Source organism: Odontesthes bonariensis, chromosome 19 (genome assembly GCF_027942865.1).
Source record: "Odontesthes bonariensis isolate fOdoBon6 chromosome 19, fOdoBon6.hap1, whole genome shotgun sequence".
Lineage (NCBI taxonomy): Eukaryota > Metazoa > Chordata > Actinopteri > Atheriniformes > Atherinopsidae > Odontesthes > Odontesthes bonariensis.
Genome location: NC_134524.1, coordinates 17,523,660 through 17,550,038, shown reverse-complemented (window position 1 = coordinate 17,550,038; position 26,379 = coordinate 17,523,660). Strand labels below are relative to the sequence as shown.

Sequence of the window (26,379 nt, the reverse complement as noted above, 5' to 3'; positions counted from 1 at the left end):
CCACCTTATGGCCTCCCTCTGCACTTGTGAACTCTAATGAGCGTCTTGGAGTTGCTGACCAACAGCAAGGAGAAAAGAATTTTCAGCGCTTCAGGCAGAGAGGGGTCGTCATCAGTGCCAGCATTCTGACATTTACAGGGACATCATGAGGAGTGCTGGAGCTCGACCAGGCCTGATGGGCTCTACAGTATCCAGACAGTGCACACGCAGGAATGCGCACACACAAGTGGACCAGTCAAACCGTACCTCACACACACATGTACACATACCCGAAACATCACCCAAAGCTTATATGTAAACAAACAAACTTGATATTTGACTTCACAAAAGGAAGAATAAATACGATATGCACACGAAACACAAACACATAGACAAATTAATAGATGTATGCACACACACACGAATGAGTGTAATGAGAACAGCTGGAGAGGGTGCAGACGGGTGCACAAGGGGAAGAAGCAGAGAGGGAGGGAGGGATGTCCTCTGCTTCTCACCTTGACAGTCAGACCCTTGCTGTGCATTTGGGGATTTTCCAAAGAGAGCCAAAGATGACCCACATTTCTTCGTCCTGGCTTTTTCAGCTCTCCCTCTCTTTTACTTCTTCTTCTACCTGCACCCTCCCCACCTTACTCCATCTTTCCCTTTTCTCGCCATCTCCCTCCTCAAGGCCACATGTGTCTGCACACCTTTGCTGTCACATCACAGCGGAAAGGTGTGCCTGTATGACGGAGGGTGGTGCGGGGCGACTCGATCGGAGTGCAAAACAGGAGGAGGAAGACACATGCAGAGAGAGAAAAGATAGAGGGAAGAGGAAAGGAAACAAGAGTGCTGACTCAAAGAAAAAAAGACAAGCATTTTCTGATCCGATGGGTGGGCGTGCATGAGTGCAGACAGCTCGGCCATCAAGTCATACTGTAAAAAGTCGCTGCTGAGGGAATTAACTAATCACCAGTTTACCACCTGTCAGGTGCATCTGTTTTGTGCATGGGAGGGTACGTAGTACATGGTGAGCACATTTACATGTACATCATACAAGCATGCACATATATATTATACCCTGCAGTCCATGTACAAAATATTGAAGGTGGTCTAAATGCTGAGAAAATACATAAAACGCAATTCTCTGCTGTACTGACTTTGGCATTACTTTCACAGAATATAAAGACTATCATAGACTTTTGCAGAATAAGCTGCTTTGAAGCGACTTATCACTTCTGTTAGTTTAGCCTGATTAAGAAACTTGGCGATTCTACTATTCTTTCACCTACAAGTCTGAAAACTCTGATTAAAAAATTTACTTTTTAAACTTTTCATATGTTACTCATATTATTTATTATATCATATCTGCTATAATATTTATTCAGGATGTAACAAATCCTTTGGCTGATCCGGCCACTTACACACCTTTCAGATCATGATACAGCTAAACATTATCATTATAGAACTATAGATGCAATCCATATTTGTTGTTTTTGGTCTCAGATTATGCTGAAAAGCACTTTAATGTTCGTTTGTGTTGTCCGATGGTACGTCTCTCGTTCCTGGAAATATTTGATTGCAAATTGGTTTTCAACATCTCAAGTTTCTGTTTTCTCTCAGCTTTGATTTGAGGATATTCACATCAAAAGTGGAGGATGTGGTAAGTAATTATAGCTTAAGTGGATCAAATGTTACTTGATAATTGACTCATTAGCTTTTCTTCGGATAGGTGTGGGCTATTTCTCTATTATTTCTTCATCAGTTAAGCAGGTAAAAAGATTTGGGGTTGATCCCAACAACAAGCTCTCACTGGAAATAGCAAAATTATCATTAAAGGTCAAAACAACAGTTTGTTCAATTTTGAGAAAAAAATAGAACGCAATTTGTGAGCCTGGCAATAAAGAATGGAATTGTACATTACAGAAGAAGACAGTGAGCAGGAGCCTGTCATATCATTATACAAGTCAAAGATAAATGAAGGACCTAAAGAAACCAAATACTCAAGATGCACCAGAAGATGCAAAACAATGGTAAGTCTCGAAGATCAACCTACACCAACCTTCAATTAGCAACCTGTGTCAATCAGTCAGTGTGATGACATGAGCACACACTATTTCCAGGGACACAAAATCTCAAATGTTTATCAATTATGTGACATAAAAAAGAAGCAGTCATAAATTCTGAAGTGTAAAGGCACTGTAGAGTACTGCTGGCTCAAATCCAGCCAAGATGATTGGAGGGTCCTTCGTAGTGCAGATGTGCAATGATCTAAAGTACACTCTGAAAGCAACCAAAGAAAAAGAAGTGGAATACTCTTCCATGGAAGAATTAGTCAGTTGATACTAGCATCATAAAGCTGCATTTTACATGCATATGACAAAACTTATGGCGGGAAGTCCAACAAACAAACAACCATGAAGGAAAGATGCTGCAAGTTACAACAAAGCATCACAAGAGAGGAAACCCATACTGTGGTATTTCTATGAAGTATTTGATATTAGGCACATGAGTGATGCATGAAACAGTGCCTACAGTAATCAGTACTGCAGCCAAGACCTGACACATGAAGACTGCTGGCAGTGATAAACTGTAAGATGCAATAATACAGAAGCCCAAAAAAGTTTAAACAGTTTCAATAAATGCATCAAACAACATTTTAGTTCAGATGACTTGTAGAAGATTGGGCGATAAATATTGACTATATAAATGAATGTTTTCTGACAAAATAATCATATTGTCACAAAAAACTGAAGTTTTGAAAAAAGAAATGTCCAAGTCCCAGCTGTGAGTGCTCTCCAAGGTGCTGATCCTGCAACAGAAAGGAGCCATGAGACTTTCCTAGATGCTATGGTTGAGAAACAACGGTCATTAACTTTTCATTAACTTTACCTATTTCCTAATTCATATAAACTACAAACTCCCTTTGATCCATCTTTTCACTAACCCCCCCTTAAAGTTTGTGACATTTTTCGGTTAAATGTTTTAACTTCAGGGCTAAAAAGATCTATTTTGGCTCACTTTCACTGCTCTAATGGCACTGATTTTAGCCAAAACACAGCATACAACACAGTCATCAGGCAACTGCTGAGCATGGTGGAGCATTTTGCATCTTGAGAACCAAATAATTACCTCAGGTAGAGACCAAAAGAGCTAAACATAGTGAGCATAGTGATGCATACATGTTGAACGGGTAATCAAAATGACCGCTTAAGTTATCTTATGCATGTCAGAAATAGGCAAAGGCATTTAATGACTCGACAGCTGAAACTGGAGTATAGGGAAAATAGATTTTTCTCCTGTTCTTTAAAGCTGTAAGTAATTCATACATCCTTGTCTCTGCATGAATCCAGTGACCTACTCTTCATGATGGCTCTGCAGGTATACCTGCTAAATAACTTGAGAAGGCCATTCACACTCCCTCTCGCTGACAGTCTCTTTAGAAAAAGGAACTGCTTGCTCTTATAGAACACAGAGAAATGATGGATGTGATAACTATTCTTTATCACCAAAGACCATTCATCCCAATTAACTTGTTTTGTGAGACAAGGAAGCAACATGCCACTGCATGAAACTTAGAAAGAGAAGTCCACTTATAGGAATCAATTCAGAATGAAAAGCTTGTTAACTTGAAACTTGTCAACCCAATTAAGTCTGGAATCCTATGAATTATCGTTTAAGATGTATATACACATGCTCACATGAAAAAACACAAGTTTTTTAGAGTGTATGTGATCATCTGTGCATGTACTTGGTTGTGGACCGTTAGCATCAATTGGATCACAGGACTTGCATCAATCCTCTTAACTCACTGGGACAGCCATCAAAAGGCAGGAAGGAAACTGTGTTGCCTCATGATAAAGCTGCAACATTTTGCAAATATATGAAATCCAGTCCCCCATCCGATGCCCTATATCTTTCTTAACCTTTTCCCTTTTCTTCTGCGTCAACTCTTCTCTCCTTTCTCTAACTCTCCTCCTTGACTCCATAGCTCCTCTCCAGAATGGATCATGTGAGAAGTAGAGCCATTCCCTATTTAGTGTCTGGTACCTCCATCCATCTCAAAAGAGTCCCCAGGGGAGAGCTTAGAGGAGGCCTCAAACAGAGGGAGGCAGAGAATAGGTAAGGAGTGGCAACAATAATGAGAGGACAGTAATACTGGACAACTATGGGTACTAAGACTAACCTGATCTCGCAGAAATATATGAAATGAGTGCTTCTTCAACCACATATTTCTGTGAGCATCCCAGACACTAAAGTATCTTGTTTAAAGTGGTTAAATTTATGAAAAGGTTACATTTAGGAAGTCCAAAGTTCTTGTCTGTGATGACAGTAGATGCTAAATCCATCTAGTAATTCTGCTAGGGACATTTGTGTGGCTTCCACGCAGTTCCTTTGCACACAAACATTGGTATCTTGTTGGTGATTTTTAGCAGGGCACCTGCTGTAGATGACTGAGCCAAACAACTTATTTTGGTTATATGCGATCCCTACACTGCATCGATTGGGTGGCACCATAGCAGGTGAGCCAAAATATTTGTTGTGATTGTACAGTAGGACATAGACAAACAGCCTTATCTTTGTTCGTTACTATACAGTTTATGGTGTAAAAGTCAAAATACTGCCAAACATTGCTTCTCATCTAATTTTGTGTTGTAATTATCTTCTATGTAGCAATGAGGTTGACATAACTAGAGTATTTTACTGAGAGGTTAACTGGTGTCCACTGCTGGATCATACGGCAAACTAATTCTAATAGTCAGATGCAGATATCTAAAAAGCCTATGGTTTGAAGCAGTTTGACAGGGTTATTGATGTTCTAAGTTGTTTTGCAAAGTTCAAGTAGATGTTTAAAATATCATGAAAAAGTGAAAGCCCCACTACTCGCAGGGCTAACTTGTAAACCACTTCCATAACAATTAAATGTACTCTACTTGTATAGCAGTTTTCTAGTCGATCTGACCACTCAAAGCACTTTCACACTACATGTCACATTCACCCATTCACTCACAAACTCATACAGCACACTACACAGTAACTTTTTGTTGTTATCATTCACACACATTGATATGCAACGTGGGGTTCAATGTCTTGCCCAAGGACACTTCAACATGTGGACAGCCTGGAGTCAAACCACCGACCTTCTGTTTGGCAGGCGACTGCTCTTCCTCCTGAGCTACAGCCGCCCCTTAACTGGATCAGTAGCTTGGCTGCCAAAAGGACTAAAGGTTCATGCAGCTTCTACTTTTTTCCCCCTACTATAAAGATACTTTATACCAAAATGAAGCAACAGCAATAAAAGATAGAAATCTATAGTGGTGAAAAATGGTAAATGGTCTTTACTTTTATAGCACCTTTTAACCTTGTTCTAGGTTCTATAAACTCCTTTATAGTATGTTAATCATTCATGCATTTACACCCATAAAGCATTGCTAATTCTAAATACAGGCACTCTATACATGCAGCACTTTATGTCATAAAGTCATTTTATGGTCTAAACTTCCAAACAATAACTCTGCCAAGACTCACCAGAAAACGTCATACAGGCACATTTGTCCACTTTCCTAAAATGAAGCAGTCACTATCTGCACCAGTAAATCATAATATGGCAACTTATCTCAAGTCTGTTGTTTTTTCCTGACCAGTGTTGGGTGACCATCATCAGAACCGTGACCAGAACAGTGAAATGTTTTAAGCCATAAGCACATATATTCACCTGATCCTAACCATGTATTCTGTAACATTTAAACCAAACCATGTATCTAAATTCAAACCATAATTTTTAATCGTAAACATCGACAAGAGCAAAGGTAGAAAACTTAAAGGACAGGAGAAACATGCAGAACAGATCTAAAACTCAGAAGTACCTTCCAACACCCCCCTCCTTTGTTCTTGTAAGTGTTTGGGGCCAAATAAACATTGCTGAACACGCAGGACACACAGGTACTGTAACTTGGACGTGATATCATACATCTAAATTGTGAACACCATTACATATCCAGATAAATAAAGACAGTAAATGTTGCTGTGGTGATGTAGGAGACATATCATATTATCCATATGATCATACCCTCCTGCAGGGCATTAAGTATAGAAATATAGAAATATGTATGGTCATTGTACAATTCAAGAGCATTTATTGTGAAACTGTGGTATTTTGAACTGTGGACCAACATAACTTGTACACAATGTTGTTACATCTGGTTAAATGACATGTAGTTGCAATACCACCAAGAACTCTGCAGTAATTATAGTAGGGACAGAAGACTACAGTGACATTACTGTGGGGTGAATAAACTGGCTCATGGAGGTTTGATGTGAATTGGATGGGTTAACTAAACATCAATGCTGTTTGGCATCACCTTAATTGCTTCAAAGTGTTTATCACGATTAAGCTACTCTAACTTTAACAAACTATTGCTAATTTACTGTGCTTTCAATGGTGTTGAAAGCATGTCTTAAAGAGGGACAGAGTCATTATCCCCAGAAGAGGATAAAACAGCAGCCAGAATGAATCTTGCATGTAAACCAGGTTTCAGAACTCCTGGGCTTTGTTTGCATGTCAACACTCATTATAGTTTTAGACTAACTTTACACGTACAAAGCTGGTACACTGTTACACATCAAGGGAAACCCACTGTATACTATAGTTTGTTCGTCTCCCTTCTTGAATCATCTGAAAAGAGGCAGAACATGAATTATATTGATGGATATAATTCTCGATTCTTCGGTCTTTTAAAAAAAAAAAAAAAAAAAAGGGGCTGTGTTCGTTTATCCTCAGTTAACATCCACAATGTCATCTGAGTAAAGTTTTAGTTTGCCCAACTTTTAACTGCAGAGAGTTTGGCCAAAGCTAGTCCCGGGTATCGCAGTCCGGCCCAATTATGTCTGCCTGCCTCTGTCAGATTGTTTATACCTGGCTGCACATGTGTGTTTGTGGGGCTGTGGAGGGTGACTAAATTGCACAAGGGAGTGTATGTGTGTGTGTGTGTGTGTGTGTGTGTGTGTGTTGTTAACAGTGTGGTGTGTGTGGGGCTTAGACTACATAACCATGTCGACAACCCCCCGCCCCAGTCCACACCTCACTCCTCCCTTCCCTCTGCCATCTCTTCACCCGGGAGGCTTTTCCAGAGCACACAGCTAATAAAGTGGGCCAGATCTGTGGCTGAGCACTATTTTTATCAGAAAGCAATTTTCAGGTGGTGCCCACAGGTAAGAGGGTCCCAGCCACCTCAGACAATGGAGCCATGACAAGGAGTTTCCCTCCTCCATTAACCTCTGCTGAGTTATTCCGACATGCCCCGGTTCACCACGAGCACTGCCCAGCTTTCACATAGACCCCTAGAGCAACGCAAACACCTGCTCCTAATTCCTGCAATAGTATAAAACCTTAACGTAGACATTTGTTTTTCCTAATTTACAGTCGACATGTTATCAAGCAGACTGTTCATTTTCTTTTCAATTTATTTTCACAGATTGCATAATTTAAGATTGGAGCGGAGTCAAACAAGATGAAAACAAAGATCCATGGTGGGGAAGACACAGAGATGCGTCGTCACAAATACAGCAAAGTGAGAGTAAAAAGAGGATGATTTAGAGGAAGTTTGTTCATGTTCTTGAAATGTTGATGTGTCTATTTTGTTATGCTATAATACAGATGTTATGACTGCTTTGTTATGTTACAGTACTGGTATGGCTGTATTATTATGATGTACAGATATAGTTGCACTATGGTCTCAGTTTTTGCTTCTCTTCCCAGTGCAATATGTTCATGAAGTGTGTTCAATAAGTGAAAAATATCTTTAAAAATGTTGCACTGCAGATGTGCAAATGTTGTAGAAGATGTGCACTATATGGATGGACTAAAACTCCAGATATGTTGATAATGTGTTTGTATTTTGTATCGTATATTTGCGGTATTGTTAATGGCACACTCATTGAGGAGAAAATTTTCAAAGTGGCACTCTCATGTCAAAAGTTTGCCTACCCCTGATATAGAGGAAGTTTTAGAATTTGGGTTATTTGAAGACCAGTGAATGCACACAGCCCATCTGGCAAATATGGTCTGATATGAAAAAGTTTCACAAGTGAAATATTTTCAATGCATCAATGTAGGTAGCTTGTTTACCCATGTTTTTTTGGGCAAGTTTAAAACTTAGCCAAAAATGATCTGTTTATATATATACTGTATATACTCCTGGGTTTCTGTTGTTCTCTGCCAGATTGTTGTTGCTTTGTGCTAATTTCTGCTCCCTTCCACTTTCTGTTCTTGAAGTTATTTGAATTTTAATGTTTTAGGACTTCTGGGTTTCCTCCCTAACATCACTCACTTCCCTGTTGTTTATCCTGGTGTTTTTTTATTTTTGCATGCCATGTCATGTTCAGTCTTTGTCTCATTCAGCCCTGCATTTTTTTGGATTTCTGCTTTTGGATTTTCTGCCACTGCAGCACTTTTGGTTTTGGAAATAAAGTGGATTTTTTTCTCCTCATTCTCTAGTCTCATGCTTGTGAGCCTGCATTTGGGTCATTTACTGCTACACACCTCCCTGTGACCTCTTTCCACGTTATGCTGCATATTTTTTTCCTTTAGCAGAAATAGCTTTAACATACTAGAAATACTGAAAAAAAAAGTTCATTCAACTCCACCCTACATTACGACAGAAAATACTGCTTTCAGACCTGTATGTGTCTTAAAAATACAATGATGGACAACTGTGGAATAGGGTTTTCTGAATAAAGAGTGGTTTTGCTTTGGATACTTCAGTATGTTTTGGGGATTACAATTACGTCCTACCAGTACTGCAGTGAAATTCTTAAGTTTGTTTTAGCTCCTTGGTGGCAATGCAAAAATATGTAAGCATAAGGCTGACCTATTTACCACCTTACATAAAGTTGCTCAGCCTTCTTCAAAACATTTTTTAACACAGTAGAAACTTTTTTTTTTTATCTCTACCAAGTCAAGTTAGATTTATTTATAAAGTACGGTTAAAACAACCAGAGCTGACCAAAATGCTGTACACAATTAAAAAGAGACTCCTCTGTTGTTGCTTTCAGTTCGCTATTTGATTTTTAGAAAATGATTAACAGTTGAACAATTACTTAGCACTTGAGAACAGTATATTTGTGGATAGTAAAATCAATCGGGATCTTCAGAGGTTTCACTACAGTGGACAATCTGCCGTACTTTACAAATCTATTGCACAGAATTAGCTTTCAATGAACTTACTGGTTAACAAGTATCCCATTGTGATCCAATTCATCTGAAATAAAAAACAGCTGTTTTTTTTTCCAATACCCGACTGTAGAGTTGCTCCGTTATCTGATCAGTTTGTGTGTCTTGTTCATCTGTCATCTGTATGTGTCTTGCTTAGTGTTGCTCTTACAATTAACGTTCACCTGGGACAGCTGTTAGTTTTTTTTTGGCACAGTGACAGTTTTGTGAGCATTAAAATGGATGATACACATCCCTTGATTGTGACTTACTTGTTCATTTCAGACTATAATTAAATGCCACGTAGAACATAAACAAACTTAAGGCCAGAAGGGTTTTTATATCAGTTTTCTAAATTTTCACCAGGTCAAAGAAAATATGTCCTGAATAATTATGTCTCTATAAATACAGATATGGGAAGAATCTCTTTTTTATGAAGGATTGGTGAATTAAAAGAGGGGGGAGGAATACAAGTGGGCTAGGAAAGAGCTGAACATAGAAGTGAAAGGTTTCAGGGTAAGAAGGATGAGGACAAATACGGGGAGGGGGGAGGGGGGGGGAGCACAGAGACAGAGGACAAAACGAGGACAAGGACTGCAGATAAGGGACACATTGAGACAGGGAAATATATTCTGAATAAAAGAGGTCCACAGGATGACAAAAAGCCAGGGAAAAGGAAAGTAGTGATGGTTCAGGGAAGAGGAAAAAAATGACAAGCCACAAGAGATGCGAAGAGACACAAATGACCAGACTGGGAGCAAGACAGACTGACAGGCAAGTAAAAGCTGTACAAGTGAGACTGGGTGAGGTGGGGGCAACTGAGAGGGGAAGGGGAAGAAAGATGGGCACGGCAGCCATTGTCGCTCCCGGAGGAGGCGTTATGTTCGCTCTGAGTCTGGTTCTGTCAGGCCATCCTTCTCTCCCTCCCTCTCTCCCTCCCTCTCTCCCCCCAACATCCTCAGATCTTTCCGTCTTCCTTTCTTTCAAGACCGTGACAACAGCTCTGTTTGTTATCATTCGTGTTAAGATCCAGCATGTCGCACCAGTCAAACTGCCCCAGCAACCCTGAATATCACAGACATTTGCATATTGCACGCAATATATATATATACATATATATATATATATATATATATTTTATTTATTTATTTATTTTGCATGCACCTCAGACCACAGGGGGCAGTACACTCACGCTTCAGACCTCTACTGGAACTCTGAGTCCTGTCATCTCCAAAAATACTCTGATGACTCTGCAGTTGTTGGGTATATAAGTAATGGACAAAGGTCTGAGTACAAGGAACTGCTCAACCACTTTGTTGTTTGGTGTGGGAACAATCCCACTGTCTTGAACACAAACGAAACAAAAGAGATGACTGTGGATCTTTGGCTACTTCCTGGTCCTCCTAACACCATTGCTATCCTGGGAAAAGAGGTGGAGATTGTGCGGGACTACAGATACCTGGGTGCTGCACACCCTCTTCACAACATAATGATCAAACCATGACGTGTGTTCAGTCAGAGGCGGTTTCACCTCCACTGCAATAAAGAACTTTACAGGAGGTCATTCCTGCCCACAGTAATAACTCTACACAATGACTTTTTAACATTATAAATTACTAATGACTGTTTGGACCCTTTGTGCTTCAAAAGTAATTTCCCATTTTGAGATTAATAATAAGTATAAATCAGTTCAATTCAATATGTGTTTTTTAGGGCGTATGCATATATAATGGGAAATTTCACAGCATGTATGACACATCAAAATTTTATTCTCGAACTTTCTTTCCTTTTCAAACTTGGGCATCAACTGTTGTTTCATATCTAACAAAAGCCAGTTTCCCTCCTGTGCATGCTTATGGAAAACCAGATAAATGATGTTTTACAGTGACTCGGCCCTCTATTCTCCCTCTCACCTCTATCGTCAAGTCATTAAATCCTCATGAAACAAAAAGCTCACGCGAGGACAAACTGACATCTGCTTCATATTTAGCATGTCTCTCCCGGTCCCCCGTTTATCTTCTGCACAACAACTCCCATATCTACAGTTAAATTTGTCCTCAGTAAAAGTAATTTCTACAGTACTAATTTTTATACCTCGGGGCTGCTTTCACTGCCGTTGTGCAAATGTGTGTGTCTGTCTGAGAACGCCTGGTCAAAGGAAACAGAAGAGCGGAGCTGGGGATTCATTATACAATATGGAATCAATTATTCAGGATGTGTGTTTGCAGGAGAAACCACACCGTGCCAACAGTTCCTCCCGCCACCCCAGAACATACATGTTAGGTTACTTGGTGATTCTAAATGAACCCTTGGAGTCAGTGGTTGTTTGTCTCTGCGTGGCCCTGTGATGGACTGATGACCTGTCCAGGGTGTACGGAGCCTCTCGATGGATTCGAATTAGGTCGTATTTCTTAATTGTCGAGGTTTCCAAAATTTCAGTTTGCAGCAGCAGCTAAGCTGATATTTATAAACTCGAAAAATTAATTGATTTCGATATAAGATCTTAAAGAAATGTGTGTTCTTTTGTTAAATCATCACAGAGGGCTCAGTCTTCATATTCTACTAGCAGAATCTGGTTCAACATCGTGCCGTCTCATCAGACGACAACCAAAACTCTGACGTCTGTGGAGGAGACACTTCTCTACGGACAGTGCTAATCTTGACTGAAAATAGCTCGAAACACATTTTCTCTCGTCCTTTCCTTCATAAGAACACATTCATTGACAATTTAGCATTAGCCATACAAGATTATGGGAGAAAATAAGAGTGGAATGAATGATCAAGCACATCTTATGAAGAAAAAAAAGAAAATCAGGCTGTTTAACGAGTTTGAAAGATAAACTGAGGTCACCACAAATATCGCAATGCGTTTAAAAGCATCATCATTGAATCATATTAGGAGACTAAATCAAATTGATCCTCACAGGGAAAACCAGTTGTGGCAGCAGAGGAGAACAGAATAAAAAATGGGAATGGATCAAACCGAAAATACAGCGGAAAATTACAACAAATGGACTTCAAATGAGAATGACGCAAATGATACATTAAGATAAATGATAGGGCTGAGGAAGGCTAGACCAGAAAACTACTTTAGTCTCTTCTGTGAGTCATTACTGGCAAATGATCAGCTGGGAGGAGGTATTTTATTTTCAGATCCTTTAAATAAGAGCTGTAATTATCTGCTTGTGTGTGTTGTTGTTGCAGAGGGAATCATACCAGGTTCGTGCCGAGTATCCACTGGAACACGGCTGTGAGTCTTTGTTATTACTATGTAAAGGTAAAAAAATAACCACCATAACACTTTGGCATGGATTTTTTTTTTTTATCATTAATATTCTAAATCTGGTCCAGGATCTGATCACATTAACATAAAGTATATAGAGTGTGACTGGAGTTCACAACTGTGCTTGAGCGAAAATAAAGAGGATAGAACTTTTAAGCTTGCCCCCAGAAACCGTGTTCTCATTCTATGAATTTACAAAAACAGGGACATAATGTAATTATACAATTATAAATTATTTGGCAAAGTTAATTTAAAATAAAGAACATAATACAAAAACAGTTGCATATTTTGACAAGAGCTGGGGATGATGAAATTGTCAACTGTAAAACTAAAACCGATAAATGGAAAATACTGGATGCTGGATACAGAATGCAATGGTTTGCGAATCTCATTTAACCATTATTAAATTTGCAATTTAATAATTGCAATAATATTGTGGAGATTATTATTTAACCTCCACGATAAAATAAAAAATATTTTTAAAAAAACATCAAATGCTGAAAATGAGACAATTTCCTTTTTTATGGAAAATGAGCCATCTTAAATTGGCAGCAGCAGATGGGACAGGGGCAACAAAAAGGCTGAAAAGTCAGCATTACTAAAAAGAACAGCTATGCAGTTACATGCACATTATTCATATTCAAAACTTATTTGATCACAAGACAAGAACAACATGTTGAGTCTTGAAAATTAAATTTATTTTTTTTTTTAGAAGAATAGTTCATGCTCATTTTGAATTTAAAACTTTGAGCACATTTCAGTGAAGTTGGGACAGAGCTATGTCTACTCGCTATGATATTATACATGTATTGGAGCCATTTACAAAAACGATATTATCACCATACGTTAACATTGAAGCATATTTAGGAACTACTGTTCTCATCAGTTCTTTAAACCCTGACCTCTCTTTATTACTGCCTAATAAATAATCAGGGAAAAGAGAAATAGGGTCAAATCCATGATAACTTAGCTTTAACAACACACTTGAGACTTTAATGCAGCATCTCCCATTTCAGGGATGGTAAACGAACAGCAAATTCTGAATGATGATGGATGTGACCGCTGGTGACAAGATTAGTGGCAATGTCCCCATTGGAGCTAACTGCTGATCGGTGCGCCATGCAAACTGGAATACAGTTGCGTGGGGATAATGTAGGTGATAAAATTCTAAAGTTCATTGCAGTTCCATGTTGAGAAATGTGAATGGTTTTGATTTTTGGACAACTCGACATGTTGCCAGTTAATTGACTTTGATGTGAAATGTTCCATCAAGTGATTATTCAATTTTACTCGTCCTCCATTAAGACATGTTTTAAGACTGTGGCTAATGTGGTTGAAATAACATTCAACATCATTACATATTTTGTATTTTCTTTTAAAAATCAGTTTGTTGTCTTGGTTCTAGTTTCCAGTAAACCATAGAGTTTTAAACCTACTTATAAGTTGAAGAGGTTTGGCAAAACGATGAAAGTAGATTTATGTTAAGATTTCAAAGAAGTGGTTTGAACTAACAGGTCTTTTTCTTCGCTCACACAGCCTCTTGGTAACAAAATACAGGAGGGAGGTTCCTCCTATATTTCTGCCCTCCATTTTCTTCTTGATCTCTCCTCGCCAGTGCTCACATTTACACTAAACAATAGCAAAGCAGTTAGTTTGAGGCAAAAGGAAAAAGAATCTTCCCCAGCTCCTTTGTCCTCCCTCCATATTTCTCTCAGAGGGATTTTCTTCTTTCCACTCTCCCCTTCCCTGTGGTTATTTCCCTTAGTGAAAATGGGTCACCTTCTTTTTTTGTCAGGAGAATGCCTGGGTAAGTATAACCTCTATATAGATGTGTGTGTGTGTGTAAAGGATTTTTACTGTCTAGGGGGTGTTCCATGCCTTGAAAAAGTTATGCAATGACCTTTTTGCGAGGCTCATTAGAGACACAATACAGTTTTGGAGGGTTGGGGTAGCAGAAGGTCTAAGGTGGTTATGTTGAAATTACTCTTAAAAGTCCTCTGCTCAAGACTTAAAGCTAAATTGTTACATTTCTAACTGGGCTGGTTACTGATAGATACCAGAATCTTGATAGTCACCGAACAAATCAGTGAGCTGAAATAGCCTGTAAGCAATCCCTGTGCATCCAAGCACTTGTGGGAGCTCAAATAAGTCTTTGTCTCTGTGTTTTTTCCCATTTTTACATCGTTGCACCTGACAGAAACCTCTTCTCCTCATCTTAGGCAGCATGTATGCACGCAGTGCTGGCTGGACTTTGAAATGAGCGCATCGTTGCACATCAGACAAGAACTCGTATACTTTTCCTGAGTGCCAAGGGGGGGAAAAAAAAACGCACCTTAGAGAATACACACTGATCATCTGTTCTACCATCAACCTCCCAGATATTTTCTCTAAACAGCACAACTCTGGGGACGCACCCTGTGAGCCGTTTCACGAAGCCGCAGTACACAAGGGCTGTTGTGACCAAGAGCAGGAAACTGTTTGGTATACAGATGTTTGCAGGCATTACACCTCTCCAAAGTCACCACCTCAATCTCTCATGGATAAGATTGTATGATGCTATGTTGCTTTGTAATCACAACATACTTACGCATACAGACCGCTAATTAGATAGTAAAGAGAAGATAAAATACCTCCAAATGGAAACTGCACTGTGCTACTGTTCAAATATATCAAGATGTGTGTAGAAAAATTGTGCTGTAGGCCCCACCATCTGCACTGTTCCCTCTTTACATCTGATGTTAACTGTTGTGCAACGTGACTAATGACAAAATGTAAAACAGCCACCAAAACTTCATCTATTGATCCATGTCCGCAGATATCATTTTTTGCTGTTTTTGGTGGTAAAAAAAAACAAGAATAACTTGAAAAAGAGACATTCTTGTGCATTTTGTGAAAAAGTCATGAAAAGACTGTTGCGTCACATTTAAAAGGAGACAAAGTCCACAGTAGGAGGTTGGAGGGGTTAGGAGATGCAGCTGCAGCTGTTTCACACATTGCAAACTACTTGGTTAATGTAGGCCATGAAAGGGCTGTTGGTTAAGGTCAAGAAAACATCATGGTTTGGATTAAAACAGACACTCTAATAATATATTGCATCAAAATATCCTTTCCATGGATTACTGGCTGCTGTGTTTTGTCCCCTTGGATAAACACACGAAATGTGCTGGACACAAACAAGGTGTTCTTCTAAAAATAAATTGCTTCTCAAAGTCATGCTGAATGGCACAAATGAATTCAGAACAGAAGTTTTCTGTTTTGGCACTTACTTCTCATTTTCCATCTTAGAGGTGATTTGTTACAATAATATGAAAAAACAAGTTAAGGCAGCATATACACCAAAAAGCAACTCTGCTCTGTGTGCAGAACAAGGACGTTGCTTCCTTTTCCATAGATTACATAACTCACATTCTGATTTAATTTGATTTAGAATTTTTTTTATGCTACCCACACATAAAGGACTGTGTAAAACCATATCCAACACCCATTTCTTTATAGGACCAGACTTCCTTGCGTTCTTTTCCAAGAGGTCTCAAGCAAAAGTTTTCCAGGCTGTCTGAAGGTCTTTCAAAGTTTTTCTTTGGACGTCGGTTACCTTTTCACTTTTTTAGAAGAATGTGTTAGTTTGTTTTTTCAACAACTTAACACAGACCTAGAAGGGATTCAAGCATAAAAATGGCACCAAACTCACCTAACTCAAGATATGAGCCAAAGCTGTGTCTACAAATAACAGACAACTAAGCAAAAGATTTAGTTTGTTTTACATCTTTCAGCACTTTGTTAAAGCCTGTCACAAAAGCGCTTCATTAGTTTCCATTTCTTTATTTGCATCTTCAAAAAGATACCCAAGATAAAACAGAATGACTTAAAAATTGTATTTTGCACCAAAAAGGTTTTTTAAAATAAGCTCTTAGTTGAAAACGTATATGTCAGCATGGTGTCCAGTGTCTCCATAAGCAATTTAAGGAAATTAGACAAGCAGAGGACAAAAAAAGTGTCAAGCCAAAAATGATTTGCAGCAGATGAGCAGTATTTGAAAGTGACGTCCGAAAGAAAAAGGAAAAAAATCCAACGCAGACCTGACACGGCACCTGAGGAATGCATCTGGACCTTCAGTTGATCCATCTACTGCTCACTGAAGCCTCATCAGAAATGGTCTCCACGGAAGGGTGGCTGTCAAGAAGCCATTCTTAAGGAAGGGAAACGGGGAGAAAAGGCTGAGGTATGCCAAATGACACAAGAAGTGGACTGAAAATCAGTGGCAGCAGGTCTTATGAATGGATGAATCTGCCCCAGAGCCTGGGCCCCAACATTATTGAAGCAGTGGGATCATCTTGACAGAATGGAACAAAAGGCAGCCAACATCTAGAGAAGAGCTTTGGAATGTCCTTCAAGACGCCTTTTCCCGAAAACCGTTCTCGAAGAGTACTTCAAAAAATGACAAGAAAGATTGCCTAAGAGTGTTCACGCTGTGTTCATACCAAATAGTGACTTTTAAGCTCATTAGAGCTGTACAAACTCTGTTTTTTTGCTTTATATACTTTATATTCATTTATGTTTGCAGATGTTTCAATAAATCCCTGCACCTATTCCCCATTTTCCTAACAATCTGCAAAGAAAGGACAAGTGACTTCAGACTTTTGCGCCATACTGTATATTTACAGTAGACACGGCTCATTTGTTTGTTGTCTCTAAATAAATGATATCAATGATAACTAATGTGTCTGTTCACAAATGATCTGTTTATGGGTTTGTCTGATTTGTGATGTAGTGTTTAAAAGTTGGGAGAAGAACAGATTCTTAGATGCATAAAGTACTAATTGTCTCATTCTTTAGAACATTAAAGAATAGTAGTATGGTAGATTAGAAAATAATCTACCATACTACTTCTAATCTAATGGTAGATTAGAAGATAATCTAGCATACTACTGCTGCAGGATCAATAGTGTGTGGTGTGTGACAGCACAGATTTCAGCTCTGATATCACAAAAATGAACACATGCAGAAGTCCATTTCGCATTACTTTTACAGGCAACATTAAGTAGTACATAAGAGGCTAGATGTTAGTCTGATTTCTAAGTGAGTGATGCTGCCTCACAGACTTACTGCAAAAGCCTAGATAAACTTGTGAAACCCTGGAATTATGTCTGCATTACCTCTAATGGAGCCAACAACACACCAAAAGAGGCATTTGGAATGCGTATGTTGCTCCCACATACCCTGCAGTGTGTTCAATCAACTGAGCACAAGCAAATACAAAGTCAGCAGAAGGCTGGCAGTTTTTTTTTACCAGGACTTCTATAATGAAAGTCACATATTAGGTCTTTAAAGGCTTATGGTATCACAGTGGAGTATGTGCTGACCATACCGAAGTGTAGAGGTAGCCCTCACTGTTCATGGCAACGTAGAGCCCCGTTTTGGTGCTCTGGATGGCCACTATCCGGAGCCCCACAGGAATCAAGTTGAACTGCACTGAAAGACATAAATGGGAAAGGATAATGTTAAAGCAATCACTCTTTATCTTCAACATTCACATTCACTTGTTACATAAAAGACAATTGCTGTCCTTTCGTCCCCCTCACTGAAGAGTGTATCCATCAAGGACAGGAAGCATGTCAACAGAGAAAGTGAGAGGAAGGGAGGGAGGGGATAGAAGAGGGAAGTTGAGGAGGAATGCAGTCTGGTTACTGGTAGACTCAGATGTGCGACTAACTCTACAGATTGCTCATTCAGCACAAAACCCTTCAAAACTTGGATTAAGGTTTGAACAAATAATATAGGACTCGTGTTTAAAATAGACTTAGAGGTATAGTTGGTGGGGGAAGTTTTTGGACCCTGCCAGGTTAGCTATATCTCAAGTTTCCAGATTTAATGCTAAGATAATATATTACTGGCTGCAGTCCCAGTTTTGGGTTTTAGAAAGGTGCCAATCCTCTGACTCTCACCAAGAAAGTGAGACAGATCCCATAACAACAATTACCTTTTAGGTTTAGTGTCAAAAGACACTTACTAGCTAGCTCTCTTTTAATCTTTTTACAAGGCCTCTTGGTCTTAATCCACAGATGTGTTTTTCTTTTTTTTTTTTTATTGGTTAAGTTGCTATGCTATCATAAGAGATCCAGTCATATCAATGCGCTGATACAGACCATAAGATAAGATTAAATAACTCTTGAGAACAAATTGAAAGTTGAACATCATTTCAATTTAGAAACCCGGTCTTAGCAAAACTTGAAAAATCCGCACAGATACTGAAACTATTTTCCTCATTCATGTCCACAGGCACAAATGTTTGTGTTAAAAAAAAAAAAAAGATGTCAAAGAAATGTTGTGTGAGGATGAAGCAAATAAGCCAAGTTCAATTCCCGTCCCAAGCACTGAAATGTATGTTTTGGGTTTCTCTTGCCTTTTACTTGTACTTCACTGCAACTTCATCTTTGCACACTTTATGAACAACATGGTTATGGAAGCATCGTAGCTTACAGTAAAACAAACACTGTAATAGTGGAACCCGTCATAATTCATCAAACTTGTACCGCATGCCCCTGTTTTTGTTTGTGACTATTTCATGTTTTGCTGTGAGATCAGGCTGGTTTGTGAGGAGTTAACAGGAATCCAGGCACTCACAAATTACACCATTTTTGTTAGAATTTTGTTTAAATAATCGAACTTCAGCATAACTAGAGAGTCTGTGGCAAATACATATGGTTCGTTCTTTATCTAATTTGAGAAATTACAAATGTTTCTTTTCAAAGCCAGAGGCAGGTTGTCAGATAGCTTATACAGATGACAAAAGTTGTCACAGTAGCTTGTTTTAGATTCATGGAGCCATTAGCTAGTTATTAGACAAATCAATTTCAAATTAAAATTTCTGCCAACATAATGGATGGAAGCTGATTTATCAGGTGATGTCACAAAGTCAATGCTGGCCATGATTAGAATAAAAAAAAAAAAAAAAAAAGTTTTCATCACTTTTTGATGACGATCCACTTCTGAACTGTTAGGGGTCTATAGCGCAGTTCAACCATGTACAAACAGCTGTGAATTTCAGGATTTGCCATCAGTGTTAGTGTGCGCTCAGGGTTCAACTGTAAACCTATCTAACAGTTATAATGTTATGCAGATTGGGATGCGTGTCGAGTTGGATGCTGGTCATGAAAACTGCATATAAATCTCATCCACGCTCTTTCTATCTGCCTCACCTCTCTGTCTTGAGGGCCTTGCTTCTATTTGCTCGATCGATCCCTGCATCTCAAACAGTCGGTTTCGCAAATGAACAAGGTGTCACCAGGGAGCACAGCCGGGATGACGAATAGAGCAGGGGATACACACACTCAAACACACAAAGTCTTAACTTCTGCCCACCAGCTTTCTCACTCTCTTAAACGCAGTACATTAATGGCCTTGCAGTGAAGTCAATGACAACACATAACCGCAAACAGAATCAGAAAAACACCACCCTGCATGCAGCAACTGTCCTCGATTATAAAACCAGAAATTAAGAGAGCATTACTGAGCGAGAGCCGTACTCTTAACCAAACTTGAAAAGGTGGCAGATATTTCATCATCTCCAAATCCAAAAGGATATACGTGTGTACTTGTCAGCTCTAAAATAAGTTCAGTTCCCTGTTGGGTTTCGCCAATAACATTACTCGGTTCGGGCTGAAATACATTCTTTTTACGACATGACAGTCACCTTCATGAGTCACCATTTCGCTGGTTTCCATGATTGCATGTAAACACAGCACATTACGACAGGCCCTTATATTTGGCTTTTTAAGTAATTCAGGTTGATGGAGAGGGGCTGAAGCCTATCCCGGCTGCCATCAAGCAGCTGTGGAAGGAAGCTTAAGTACCTGGGGGGAACCCACACATGCACAGAAAGAACATGCAAACTCCACAACTCAGGCTCCAGCTGAGATTTGAACCAAGAACTTTCTTGTTTCAAAGCAACAGTGCTAACCATCACACCGCCATGAGCCCAGGTAGGATGAAACTCTTTAAGTAAACCCTTTCTTTGGAGATGTATGTAAGCACTTTTACACGACAAGCAGCATTCTCCATTACACACACACACCGCACACACAAACAGTCTATACAATGTTCTGTCTCATAATCTTTTGTTTTTACTTTACACGCCCTCCCCCTCCCATCCAGGAGGGTTTTTCTCTGTCATCCTTTATCAACCTCCATAAAAGAGGCTTGCTTATCATATGGATCACATAACTGTCTGTATAGATGATGGAGCCATGCCATTTCTCTTTCCTTGTCTCCCCTCCCTCTTTCTCGGTCTGTCCTTACATTTGAATCACTTTCTTTCTTTCCGCAACACAGAGGAGACTGTTGGATTAATCAAAAGTCTTTTGAGGGTGGGAAAAGGAGAAGCGGAGGAGGAAAATGAAGGAGAGGGTGTTGCCAAATCAATCCTGCAAGTCAATTTGGGACTCGGGATCATCTACACAATAAATAAACAAGGGGAAAAGGGAGATGCGATGAGGAAGGGAGGGGGTGGGTGAGCACTGGGAGGCAGCAGCAGGACACAGAGTTAGGCTGTGCAGAGGGCATCCTCAGGCTTGCACACTGTGCTGCTGCTTTGCAGTGTTGTTTTGTACAGCAGCTGGTCTCTAATGGAATGAGAAGGGGATTATAGTCATCTGTGAAAAGTCACACAGTTTAACTTCCAGACAGACATTGACTGTTCTTCTCCTCCGTCTCCTGTGTGGGTGAAGCTGATCGGATAAGAGCTTTGTGATTTCATAGGTGTTTAAGCATCTTAAACGTTTTTTTTTTTTCCCCCCACAGTGTTTGTCAGGCATGTTGAACAAAGTGACAGACATTGCATGAACTTATTGAGATGAATACGTCTTTTAAAAGTGGCTTAAGAACCGGTGGGTCCTTACATCAGCAAGACGATCTAAAATCCTCAATCCCGTTTTAAATAGGTCTAATTGACCAGAAGCTAAACGTTTCTTGCCTGTGTTCACTGGTTAATTGTGGTTTCACTCTAATGTTCCTTCCTTTTGAACAGAAAAGGCCTTTTCTTGGCACACAATACAGGGAGTGGCTAATTGGGTGCTTTGGAAGGATTGCCTGTGGGCTGCTTACAAATTGGACCGGTGTTCTTAGGAAAGAATGTATGCTGTTAGAAGGTGACTGAACCCAACTGAACCCAGCTTTTTTTTTTGGCATAGTTGCTATCAGTACCTTTTTTCAGGTGAAAATCTTGTCAGACCAGCACTGGTGTCATCACTGTCACTGTTTTTCAGACAAACAATCATGCGGCTGAGAATCGACACGAGGTTTCCTGAGCTGAACTTGAATGATATGTCAGACAGACACAATCACAACTTGTCCAGGAGCAGCACATCACCGAGATGCTGGTGAATGTTGTGCGTTTGTGACTGTATGAGGTGCAAATGAGGTTTTTTGGGCAAATAAGGGGTTTTTGCAAGATTTTTCTGCACTAGTTCGGAAGCTGTGCTGCTTGAGTGGATTCTTCTCGTATTTTTGACACTTTTCGACATCTAATATGATGATTAACCCATTGTTGAGCAGCAACCTGTCACTCTGCAAAGATTTTCTCAGGAGGCTGAGAATGAACTGCAGGGATGCTTGGAATCCAGACTGGAATGCACTCTGTGAATCACATGAAGACAATATTAATGCCATGACTGAGTGTGTGACATATTACATCAACTTATGTGCAAAGTATTATTTCTACAAGGACAATAAAGTGTTTCCCCAAGAACAAACCCTGGATCACCAGGTGACCTGAAAAAGCAAAAAAAAAAAAGAAGAAGAAGCCTTCGGGTGGTTTGGTTTTAGGTTTGGGTATGAATAAACGAGTAAATTTGGCAGAGGAAACTTCAACCACTTTTTCACAACTCTCCATCAATTGTATATCTCTTAATGTACAATTAGGAACAGTCATTTCTCGCTGTTATGTCTCTTTCTGTTCACCTGTTTTTGCCTCATAGAGCCAGACCTGCAAAAACTCAGACAGACCTCGTAATGAGGGTGAGTTCAGTGATAAACAGATAGATCAGCCTACCAAAGTGGAAAGAGACCTTACCACTGTGACCTACTTGGGGAGGGTTTCAGAAAATCAGGGGATTTGAAACGTCATCAGTAAAACCCACAGTGGAGAAAAGCCTTGACCGGTGAGAGATGAATTTCAGTCATTCAGGGACTTTGGAACTGCATCATCCAAACTGTAGAAAAGGCCTTTCGTGTGTGACCTGTGTAAAGAGTTTTAAGACTTTTAACACTGGAAAAAGATACATAGGTCTGTAACCAGTGAAAGTGGGGTTTCTATTTCTCTTGTCACCTTTAAGCTCCATATCCTCATCCGCCTTGACTGCACCAACAGAGAACAGTTTGATACATATTCTAAGTTTTCTGCTGAAAACCAAAATCACACTAAGCTCCTGAAAAGTGTGGCACTACGGTATCTTTTTTATGTGCTAAAATAAACGCCAAATTAAAATGAATGTGCCGCCTTGCTCAAACAAATTTCAGCAATTCAAATAAAGTCTACAGCCAAATATTAATCAGTGAGGCTGTGCTGGGTACTTCAGGCTAAATGTCAACATCAGCTGCTGTTGCATTATGTTAACATCCAGGTTCTTTGAACTGAAAAAGTGGGTCTGCACCACTGACACGTTAGTCCACACACTGAGTAGGTGCAGCCTGCACACATTGCACACACGGCATTATCTAGTGCACACGCCGAAGACCCCTCGCAGATCTCCGATCATACGGATGATACAAACACAACAAGGTTGTTTGGATGGCAAGCCAAACATTTTTCCCTTAATTTTATAGACATGCTCCTAACTCACTGTTTATTATACCATGTCATGTGCCAGAGTTATAACAATAGCTCAGTAAGAATACACATGTACCTGTTGTTTATTATTGCAAAGTAATCACAAGTTCTTTAACATATTCTATAGCCCAATTTCAATGTTATCCTTTTGGATGGGTCTACTGTATTGCTTAGAAGGTACAGGGGTTGTTAATATTTGTTCATAGATTGTTAGAATACTTCTACTCTGCACGGCCCTGCTCTTGATACTCCTTTGAGCCCTCTGATAAAGTACCAGCTTTGCTGCATCTGGGAGCAGTCATCCTCCAGATGGACCCTCCACACTAGTGCTCCATCCATGTGGACGCCCGTGTACCCGTAAGAGTCCATCTGGGAAATGGTATGGTAACGGAGGATCACTTGTACATGACAATTCAGAGATCTGGCATCAAACACTTTCTCCTTACGATGTCTATTGTGCCACTGTACAAACTCTAGGTGATACCATCATACACCTGAGCACCACAGACAAAAATACCATCAGAAAATGTTTATGAACAACACAGGTGAGATATCACACCCGTGTTCTGCCATACCGCTGGTTAAGGGCTCAGACACAGTTCTGTCCACTCCAACACTCTGAGCCCAGTTAGTGAGGAATGAATGTTTCCACTTAATAACAAGTGGGTCGACACTGAGCTGATTCAGCATATTGAGTAATTTGTGGGACAGGAAAGTATTAAATGTAGAACTGGAATCAATAAACAAAAGTCTTGCACAGCCCTTGGGATTCTAAAGATGTTATCTATCTCAATTCATGTCTGCCAATATTTAATATCAATGACATTTACTTAACATCCCGATTCCAATACAGCTGTGAGGATTTTAAATTAAGTCTTCACCAGACAGCCCACAGCACTGGGATCATTTAAAATGATGCCAAAACTAATGAAGATGTAAAAAAAAAAAAAACAGGTGGATTTGTCATTTGTGTTGTAAGGAAATGAAGTTTTAAGGCTCAACAGCAGATTAAATTACTTCAAGCCGAGTTTCATGCCTGATTTCCCTGGTGGTCGATGACTCTGATGACGAGACAACTTCTTCATTCTCCTGTTATTTAACTTCAACCTCTTCTGCAGGCTCTCCTTCCCATAACTGATTTATCTTACCTTTATCTGTCTTCCTTTCACTTCCATTTGTCTTTCCCTTCCTACTTCTCATCTCTCTATCCCCAGTGTCTATTCACACCTCCTTGTCGAGAACGAACTTCCTATTTCTTATCTCACTGCGTGGTATTTTTTTGTGCGTCTCTCAATTTTTCTTCCTTATTTGTTCCCTTTCAGTTCCCCTGTTGCCTGCTGTCATTCTCTCTGTCACGTCATCAACACTTTTCCGTCCATGTCCATTAATCTTTGTCCTATTTTGTCCCGCAGCTTCTTCTTCTTCTCTTCACATCACTCTGGTCTTCGCCCAGCATCTTCACTTCTACTTGTTTGGTATTTTTAGGCTCTTCTCATCCTCACAAGGTGGCTCTTTATCGCCTTTTACCTTTCTCCTCTTATAGCAGATAGAGATGTTGCCTTCAATGTTCATATTTTTCCTCCTTGAAAGCCTCAGCTCTTGGACTGAGCAAAGTTTCCCTCATCTGCCTTTCAAGCACAGCCTTTGAGTATTTTTCCTCTCCAGCCTCTGCAAAGGAATGTTATCTAGTGCTGGGAAAGATATACGGAGAAAAAAGCTGACTAGTTCCAGAGCGCCGAGAGAGATAAGTAAAATTTACCCTCCAACAGTGGGAAATGGTAATTACAGTGGATAAAAGACAGGGAAACAAGTTCCTACACATGGCTTTCTGATCTTTTTATCTTTTTCTCCATTTTCTCTTTTTTTGCTCTTTGTCCCACTTCGCTCTTTGTCCCTTTCTGGGAAATTTTGCTTTCTGCCTTTAAAGAATTCTCATGGAAGTCACACCAGTACAGTAGCTTCATCCCTCATCTATCACTCAGTGAACATATTGAGACCTGAGACACTTGCTCTGTTGCTTGTCTGCGATTTGTCGCTGTTATCACTGTTAACCTCTGTTATTTGGCACTATTGCAGTCATGCAGATTCAATATTGACAGTTGGGCTTTTGATACCCAAGCAGACAACTTTTTAAGTAGTTTCAAGTTGAATTTTTCTATGTTTTGATTAGTTTAACTGGTTTGGAGTGACCCGAGAACGGAGTTTTCAGTAACTGAATTGAAATTTGCCCAACAGATTATCTGTCACCATGAAACCTTGTGGACGTCTAACATGAGAGATGCATGTAGATAAACCATGCTGTTACAATGAAGAAAATAAGAGAGAAATAACCGAAAACCTGAATGTGTTTTACCTACTTTCTTGCTGAATATAATGAAATACACATATTAGACCAAAGCTTTATTTTCACATCATAAATGGGTGCTGACTGGGTCTGTGTATTCTGGCTGTGTTGGGGTCCAAGTCAAGTGTTTCTTGGTTCTACGTGAGTCCTGATCCTAACCTCCAAATAACTAATAAGTTCATACAGTTCTGCTTAGTAAATTTAAATTTTCTGCCAATGCCTCACAAGTCCACCAATCCATACGACCTAAAAGATTGTTTGGTTACCCCATTAAATACAACTCATAGGGGCATCCTCCAAACTAGCATCCCAAAAGGTGGCGGTTGGTGTCGTTCATCTCACAACAAAATTACCTCATAGTATATTCCCCCCTCGGTTAAACTCATTTGAGCATTTCTACTTTGGTAAAAACATTCTTCTCAAGCGCTTTCTTTATCAAGCCATAACGTGGATGCTGCCACTATACACAGCATTTTCATCGATTGATCTAGAGTTTGACAGCAAGTTACCGGTTAATTTAGGGCAATAACATTATGGTTAGAAACCAATCCAAATTGGGCCAAAATACATTCTTTTTACAGCTACACCATCATCTTAATGGATGCCATTTGGCTGGTGATCTTGGTGACATGTCAACACAACAACATATTCCGATGACACTCTCTGTTTAGGTTTAGACAGTAACATCTCTTATAGCTACAAATCAAATGTAAAAAAAACCAAAACATTGTGAAATAAAACCT

The 26,379-nt window shown here is 39.6% G+C and overlaps 1 protein-coding gene across 1 annotated transcript in view; it reads right to left on the bottom strand.

Annotated features, from left to right (window-relative positions):
* fgf11a (fibroblast growth factor 11a) overlaps positions 1 to 26,379 on the bottom strand; it is a 99,734-nt gene that overhangs the window by 20,854 nt on the left and 52,501 nt on the right. Inside the window, exon 3 of the mRNA XM_075450607.1 lies at positions 17,836 to 17,939. Coding sequence (XP_075306722.1) covers positions 17,836 to 17,939 — 104 coding nt within the window. The remainder of the gene's footprint in view (positions 1 to 17,835; positions 17,940 to 26,379) is intronic.